The 8847-nt window shown below is 41.4% G+C and overlaps 2 protein-coding genes across 2 annotated transcripts; one reads left to right on the top strand and one right to left on the bottom strand.

Annotated features, from left to right (window-relative positions):
- Positions 1–297: 297 nt before the first annotated feature.
- Positions 298–594, top strand: F5891DRAFT_950360 (uncharacterized protein; the record flags this gene model as incomplete). Its single annotated transcript, XM_041374953.1, has 2 exons — positions 298–387; positions 436–594. Coding segments are annotated over 2 exons (249 nt in total), but the record flags the coding sequence as incomplete, so codon positions are not given.
- A 2402-nt stretch (positions 595–2996) lies between these two features.
- On the bottom strand, positions 2997–4259 carry F5891DRAFT_979398 (uncharacterized protein; the record flags this gene model as incomplete). Its single annotated transcript, XM_041376884.1, has 7 exons — positions 2997–3046; positions 3092–3204; positions 3287–3585; positions 3638–3752; positions 3775–3920; positions 3972–4094; positions 4149–4259. 7 exons carry the CDS (start codon positions 4257–4259, stop codon positions 2997–2999), a joined length of 957 nt encoding a protein of 318 aa, XP_041227149.1.
- Positions 4260–8847: the final 4588 nt, after the last annotated feature.

Here is an 8847-nt window from a genome sequence, read left to right as displayed (position 1 = left end):
GTTAACTAAGTACTCCAAGCATGAGGTGGCCGTTACCATGAGTACAGGGACTGCTGTGAACAAGATACAGGGTAAGTTTGAATTATTCTTCTTGAGATCAATCCCTACCCTCACAGCAGGACAAACAATTCATTCATGGGCTGGGCTCATGAATTGCGAGACAACCACCGAATAGGCCTTGAAAAAAGTTGTCAACAACAATTCAGCAGTTGTGCATTGGATAGAAGCCAAAGTACTTATTGTGAACAAGAGTAAGTCTGCCCCCTAGCCTACTTTACCCACCACCATGACAACCCAGTTTCCTTGGTCACTGGATTCTTTATATCCTGCTTGGATAAGATTGGGAGAAAAATAAGGCAGAAGGATATTCCTTTTGGAAATATCCAGGTGCGTAACCATTGTTCTTTGCAGACCTAAACTCACCAGACCAACCAGCTTATTACCTCAGGTGATTTTTTACAGTTACCCCTCATTACCCCCAAGAACTCCTCACCTGATTTTGCTTTCATGTCCACATCATGGATGGATATGTTCACACAGAATATCAGATTGACTACAGCCTACTGCCAGCAGAGTCCAAGTAGGTTCCGATGACTACTCTTATGTTAACTTAAAACAACAGGATTACCAGGATTCATTAAACCTTTACAAGAGATACACATCGGCAAGGTGTCCGATCTAACAGTCAACATCCTTGCCCTTGAAGAGACAAATTCCCTGCGCATATTTGCATGAAGTCAAGGTGGTCCTTCTCTTTTGCACTCACTCACATGCAAAAATGCAAATGAGAGACATTTGAGCAAGAGATTGGGTTATTCAATGAGGTACACATGTATATACACTTCAACTGATCATGCCAAAAAGCTAGTCGACAATGGGCCAGCTGAATGATTGGTCAAGCTTAAGCCAGGAGTGCAGGTCATTCTGCGAAAGAATATTGGTAACAGACTACACAATGGTAGCTCAGGGGTCATACTTGGATTTTACACATCATATAATGTACAATCTGAAGATGGTAGGTCCTCCTCACCACAGACTTTGTTCAGCATCCAGGATGTCTAAGTTGATGAGAACTCCAGACCTCTTCATGCCCAGCCAGGCAGTCGTCGTGCTGTTGGAGGTTGTAAAAAAAATCTATTTTCTCTTGTAAAGTTCAAGCAAGTGGATACTCACGAACATGTTCTTGTTTTAGATAAAGAGTTTACATTTGATTATGAAGAACACAGGAAAAAAATGAGAGCCTCTCAAATTCAAGTTGATACCATACATTTACTGATCAGTCCTCTTTCTAACACTTGTTTCAGGTTCCTCTCTCTTTGGGGTGGGCAATGACTGTTTACAGGAGCCAAGGTTCTGGATTTCAGAAGGTTTTTGTAGATTGTTCCCACATGTTCTCCCCTCGTATACATTGTCATTGACTCTTTGAGCATCTTGAGTTAATATCTTTGATAGGGCAACTATATGTCACTTTTTCTCCTGCCTAGTCCCTGCAAGAATTACAATTCTTAGGGTTTGAGCTGAAGAAGGTTAGCTTATTCATTGAGATTGCTTCCTTGCTAACAGGTACAAAGGTTACAGCAAACACTACTGCTTTGAAATTCATGAAGGACATCTTTGGGTCCTTATAGGAGGTTCTCTCATGTCAACTCAATGTTCGAACATGTTTAATTTTGGTATAATAGATAGCAAGCCTTGTACCTGTTTCCTTGTTATTCTTTTGTCACTATGCTCCAGAGGATCTTTTCACCTATTTCATACACTTTTAGACAATCACATCAATATCTTGTCGACCGTGAGAATCGGCTTAGCGCATGCACTCAGTGTCACAATGTTTGATTCAGCCCTCAAATCAATGCATCAATGTTTGATCCAACCCCTGAACCAACCTTTCTATAATAGTGTGTTACTTGGCAGTTGACACTGTCTTAAAGTTCTTGTGAGGCTCTTTTATACTTATTCTTGCAGCAGTTAGTTAGTTTGTCATCTTAACATGGCAGCCATTATTATAACAACATATCACAAGCGTACAGGGCATTCATTGTTGATGGTTTCCCTTGTAGCCCGCATATGCAACCGCTCCAATGCTATGGCGTTGAGCTCCCATTGGGAGGGGGCTTTGAATGCATGGAGTCCTTATGACACGTTGATGTGAGAGGAAGGTCAAAGTTAAACATTAGTTGAGCAAATTGGCAGTTAGGAAGGGATATACCTAAGATAATGTTAGTGTCAGCTATGGGGTCCCACAGTGAATCAGGATATCACCTGTAGACACAGGCACAACCTTGTTATGATCTATCAATCACAGAGAGCATACCAGCCCCTGCTAACCCTGACATTTTAGCAGCCAAGCCCAGTAAGTCATCTAAAAGTCGGTCCCCACACAATCTCAGGTAGATCATGGTGGGTTATGTGCTGTTGTAATCTCATGTAGATCTCTTGACTTGACAGCAAACCAACAGAGGATTGAAACTTTCAGAAGGCCACCGTCAGGCAAGGGAAAACAAAGAGCATAGTATCACAAGAGTGAACGTGAAGAACATTGAAGAGGAATACACTTTATGATGATTAATAAGAAGCACAAAAGAATATGACTAGAGCTTACCATGCATTAACTATATGGAGGGTGAACAAGATGTGTGGTTGAGCCTAATATAGGGAACACCACTTCATGTTCAAGGTCCACCACACAGCAGAGTCGCAATCACAACTGCATCTGACTTGGACATTGTCCACTGGGCCAGTTTCCAGCAGAGTGGGAGCATCTGGTGATTGTTAAACTTGATGAACATAAGTAAATGGCAGGGGAGAAGAGGGTTTCAGTTAAATAGGAGCTTCTGTAGCCATTTATGAGTTTGAATGATTGACACAGTGAAATGCAAAAGTTTTAACATTACTGGCAATTAACTAGTGAATTATAGTTAGAAACACTACGGCATGTGACTTTTGATATTTTAATATGCAAGAACATCAGTCTAATATATTATGACATGAAACTGTCAAGATTTATAGTCCCCCGCCTCCTTAAGAGACCAGCCAATAGGTTTATCTTTTAACAGCTTATATGAAGAGCAGGGGTAAAACCACACATTACCTATCCACCCTGGTGTAATGCCATCTCCTGACACTCCAGGCTCAGGGGTCCAATCTCCTATGCCGTGATATAGCACACTGGCCATTAGAATGATAACCTCGCCAGGCCGGTACCTTCAAAGCAATCAGTATACTTTCGATAACTGCACAAAGAGGTGCTCATGAAAGTTTGAGTTTGAGATCTGGAATATAATACTCTCCACCCTTGAAGCGGCCCATTGGGAATATCACAGCAGGGCCTGCATCCAATACATCCTGATATGGAAGTACTGCTAGCTTCCATACTATTACCCTACCTAGGAAGGGGCCAGGGTCAACTACTATCCATTTGCCTGCCTTGAAAGCCTTCTGGTATTTCTTGTAAAATTCTGGAAAGTTCACACAAAACATGGCAGACAACTGTAGCACCAATGTCTCAGTCGCCTTGTAGTACACATAAATATGGGGGATACCACGCAGTCCAGATACCATGTTTTTTGACAGATGAATCCCGTGCTAAAGCGATAAGTGTCAGAGAAATGCATTGCAAACTGGAGAAAATGCTTACCATCCCTGCAGCATGACCTTGCTCTGCCCACCCATGCATGAGGTGTAGCACACCAGTGCTCTCCAATGCAAATGAATCGTCTTCATAAACATAATCTACCTCCTGCCATACAAAACTTCATCAACCATTGGTCTCACAAGGTTTCACCAGAGGAAACACTGTCTTTGGCATACTTCATTAAGATGTCACCCCCATTGTGGTGACTGTCACAAATAGCATGTTGGACGCCAAGGTGATGGACAAGGAGCTGAGTAGATACAATCACCTTTTCGAGTGTTTGCCTCTATATCAATAGTTAGTAGATTGTACATACTCCAATTACAAAAAACCTCACTTTGATTCCATCAAAATACAATTTTTTCCCTCTCTCTAGGCATTGTTCAGACATGCTGAAGATCATCCCATTGTTGATGGGGTCTGCGGTCCTGGAATGTACCGTGTATATCCCTTCAATGATCTACAGCACTAGCGAGCTGTCAGTTCATCCTTTGGGCAAAGTAAATAACCTCACCTCGACATTGCCGTGTGCTCGTCTTGTGAAGTATGCAACCAGCATGTTGCCCAGCTCATCTTGAAAAATCCCCGATGCTCCATCACTCTCCCATGCTTTCATTTTGTCCATGACCTCCTGTGCTCATATTCTATCCTTGATTGCATTTTTTGGGCGAGCCTGGAATTCTTTAAGGAAGACCCTGTTACAAGTAACATCAGTCACTTGGTCCCCCTATCATTTTCCCTTCATCTCCGCCCTCACCTGCTATCAGCTCGCACTTTTTTACCGAATATCCATTGACCGGATCCTCAGGACCATTCCAGTCCCTCATCTCCCTCATCTTGCACCAATGTGCACACATGCCTTCAGGCTATGACTCATGCCACCAATGTGGCTTCCCTTATCTTGTCTTATCTTGTCCCCTGACTCATGCCTACTGTGCATTGTATTGTTACCATTGGTTCATTCCAACATTTCTTGGTCTCATTTCATATTCGACCATCTGTCACTAATCCAGCTCTGCTGCCAGCATACCTATACCATTCTTGTCTCCCCTTTACCCTTACCTGGTAGCCTTGCCCTTAACCCTTTCCACCATAACATTACAATGGTCCCCAGGTCATGAAGGCATCCACGGTAACAAAATGGCAGACAAGGAAGCAAAGTTAGCGGCCACCAGCAGAGGAAACAACAGCAATCGTGCGGCACTCCCGAAATATCTCAGACATGGCGTCCTCCCACTAAGCTTATCCGCCCTGAAACAAGTGCACTGTCAAGAAACAAAACGTAGATGGAAAAGGATGTGGGCTACATCCTTCAGGTATAACCGTACTTAAAGACTAGACCCCAAAGTCATCAATCGCTCATTTGCTAAACTAACCGCTACCTTCCCCAAACATTTAACAGGACTACTCATAAGCCTAAGATCACAATACACCCCACTCAACCAGCACCTCCATCACATCAAGAAAACTGACAGTCCATTCTGCCCACACTGCCTAGAACACAAAGACACCATACATCACTATCTATTGGAATGCCCACAATATCAACAAGAAAGACACACCATCCAAGGCACAATAGGACGCGACACCTCCTCCATTCTGTACCTTCTTACAAGTCCAGACACGATCCCTCACCTAGTAAAATATGTTAATGACATGCGCAGACTGAAATCGACATTCAGTGTAGTACCTTCAACCAAGAAACACAAGAACTGATCTGCAGAACAGATGTATCACCACACCGCAATGCTCCATTATTAACCTTAAAATCAACTACTTTACCCTACCTCAAACATAGTAATACACTCAAACTCAAATAATCAGCCCCACACCTCGCCTACAAGGGACCTCAGACATCAAAAGAGCAAAAGAAGAAAGGAGAGCATGATGGCCAGCCAACCAAACCGTCCCCTCAGACTAACCTCCTCCCATACGAAACTCTAATAGATCCCTGTAACACTCCGCGAAAGTGGATGAGAAACATGTACCATCACTGCACACCACACAACCGCAAGCAGAGCATCAAATCTACCTATCACGCAAATGAGATGTGCGTCTAAAATGGCCAGCAGGAACAGCGGACTGATGGGGGTACACCTCACGTCAGGGCATTCACGATCTCAGGAAGCAAAGGACACAGGGGGTCCAGTAGATTAGAAAGTACTGTCCTACATAGGATTACATCCTCAATGGACAAAAATTAGAATTAAAAAAAAACCCCTTTCCACTTAGTATAAGTAGTCAGTCATCTTGTCCTAGATTTCCTAACTTGAATCTACTTAATCTTCCCTGGAACATACTTCTCTCTGAAGCCCCTCAGCTTCAGTCTCTAGTATCTTTTCTTAAGTGCTCTTTGCACTTAAGTCTACTTCAATCAACACTCATCATTTGGACAAGTCTGTCCTCACTTTGAGACTTCTGTGACTTTGAAGACATCTGTCTTAGAAGTCACATGACATGCGCGCCCCTGATATCTGCCAACTCAATGTCGCCAGTCTCAGTCACTGTACCGGATCCTTCCGGTTACGTCACAAATGTTAGCAGATGATGCCTCTCTTAGGGCTCTGCATAACAAACCTATTTGAGTGTGTAACAGACCCCTGGCAACCTGTACACTGGTGTCTCATCCACCCAGTGCTTCAAGTTGTGGTTGACATGGACAATCCAGTGCTTGTTAAGCTGGCTATCCAAGCACTTACACTTCCGAATGATGGGCCTCAGTATGGTCATCTTCGGGTGTGGAGTCCTTGTCGCCTTGCAAAGCACACACTTAGGACTGTCTTTGAGACTGGCCACTGCTTGTGAAATCACCTTGGCGTCAGTCACAACTTGACATAGTTCACCATCACACAAATCATCTGACAGCTCAGACAAGCTACTGAGGGAGGACCTATTGTCGTCATTATCCATGTCTTGGAGCATACATTGCTAGGGAAGACAATTTGGGTGTGAATATGGCAGATATTTATTGTATTTGCTAAGCTCACCATCAGTAAAATTTTCATGCAAGCACGTAAAGTGACACACTTAATGCACCTGCCATGTAGCAATTTAGTAACATATGTGTGATCAATTGAATTGGCTCACCTCAGCCTCTGCCAGAGGGTCTTGAGCCTGTGACATTTCTCATCAACTACATCACTGCAGAATGTAATTTGATTATTGTACTTACACAGATTATGGAGGGATTACAAATGTTACTGATTTGAAGTTGCCGAAAGGTCTGGATCATCAGTGTGCTAAGGCTACCCCGAGTGTTTGATCCGCAAGCGAGACACTTCATAGACCTGTTGTGCGAAACTTTATCAATACATACAATCATTTGAACAGCCTAACCTCATGTTTTACTTGGTGTGCCCTGCCTGGTGGCTTCAAGCTTGCAAGAGTTCTCATCAGGACTATGCCTACTCTGATTGTCTACTATGTTTAAAACCTTCAATTAATTTCATATATGTCATTGATAATATTGATGATTTGTGTATAATTGGAACTAACCTTCGGAACATCAAGAAGACAGACTGATCTATATTTAGGGCTTTGACTGGCATATCATTGAGACGAGCTCAAAATTCAGAGTCATGATTTGGATTCAATAAAGGAAGTATACAATACAATATCATAATAACTGATACTTAAAATGGTCTGACTATATGGTGGTGGATCCAAAGGAAAAGTCAGAAAGTTCTGCAAGCACCTAATATAGGGATCATCATTTAATATTGAAGGTCCGCCGGAATTGTCCATCACCCATTATATTTGCGCTACTTTCTAGCGGTGTTTTAATTATAATAGGCCATCCCTATATGAACTTTGTTGAAGCTGCGTGTCACTCTTTTCTACCTTCCTCATACCACCTCACACCAATACAGTGGCTCAAAAAGTGTCCTAATGTTTATAGCTTTTCATATAATTGCTACATCATGTGTCAAGATATGGAAATATGACTAAGCTATAGGAGGGTGTTAAAAAGGTCTGCCTCCCAGCTTTATTTTGGCTTCCTATGTATACCATAGGAGAATAATGACTTTGTGTGAAGATATGGTTATTTTAATTTGATGACTCATTAGGAGACTTTTTTGACTTTGAGTTTAACTAATGTAATTACTACAATTCTAGTACTTTGTGTGACCTCCTTATGCCCTAATTTCTGCCACTCTTCTAGACATATTCTCTATTAATTTTGGATATTCCTCTTTGGTATTTTCATCATACTCTGCTGTAACACTGTCTCATAGTTAAAATAGCCCCTATGGCGGATCTTGATATGCTACAAGCAATTTCTTGAGTGATTCTCAGGGTTATTCAATAGAGTTGATGTCTTGGATCTATGTTGAACATGATAGAATAGTAATATCATGGTATTCAAGCCATTGGTGGCCAATTTAACGGTATACCTAGGATCATTATCTCATGACTCTTGCATGTTTCTTAGCAGACACTCCTGTCAAATGAGTATTTACTGCTCTGTATTTATCCTCCCCTCTGCTTCATATAAATTCCCACTCCATTTTATCTCATATAGCTCTATACCATCATAGAATATACAGATTAAGAGATCTTAAGTCATGTAGTGCAACCTTCTAGATTGGCTACCAAATAACTTAAAGACCATAATATTACTATTCTATCATGTTCAACATAGATCCAAGACATCAACTCTATTGAATATCCCTGAGAATCACTCAAGAAATTGCTTGTAGCATATCAAGATCCGCCATAGGGGCTATTTTAACTATGAGACAGTGTTACAGCAGAGTATGATGAAAATACCAAAGAGGAATATCCAAAATTAATAGAGAATATGTCTAGAAGAGTGGCAGAAATTAGGGCATAAGGAGGTCACACAAAGTACTAGAATTGTAGTAATTACATTAGTTAAACTCAAAGTCAAAAAAGTCTCCCAATGAGTCATCAAATTAAAATAACCATATCTTCACACAAAGTCATTATTCTCCTATGGTATACATAGGAAGCCAAAATAAAGCTGGGAGGCAGACCTTTTTAACACCCTCCTATAGCTTAGTCATATTTCCATGTCTTGACACATGATGTAGCAATTACATGAAAAGCTATAAACATTGGAACACATTTTTGACCCACTGTATGCTATTATTAGATATATATGTGTATTACATGTTATATATTTGTTTCATGTACTTAATGTTGTTATGTAAAACATCTGAATACCTAAATGTGTACTTGAACATGTGAAC

Source organism: Suillus fuscotomentosus (assembly GCF_016647785.1).
Source record: "Suillus fuscotomentosus strain FC203 chromosome Unknown F5891scaffold_21, whole genome shotgun sequence".
Classification (NCBI taxonomy): domain Eukaryota; kingdom Fungi; phylum Basidiomycota; class Agaricomycetes; order Boletales; family Suillaceae; genus Suillus; species Suillus fuscotomentosus.
This window is presented reverse-complemented; position numbering and strand designations above follow the sequence as displayed.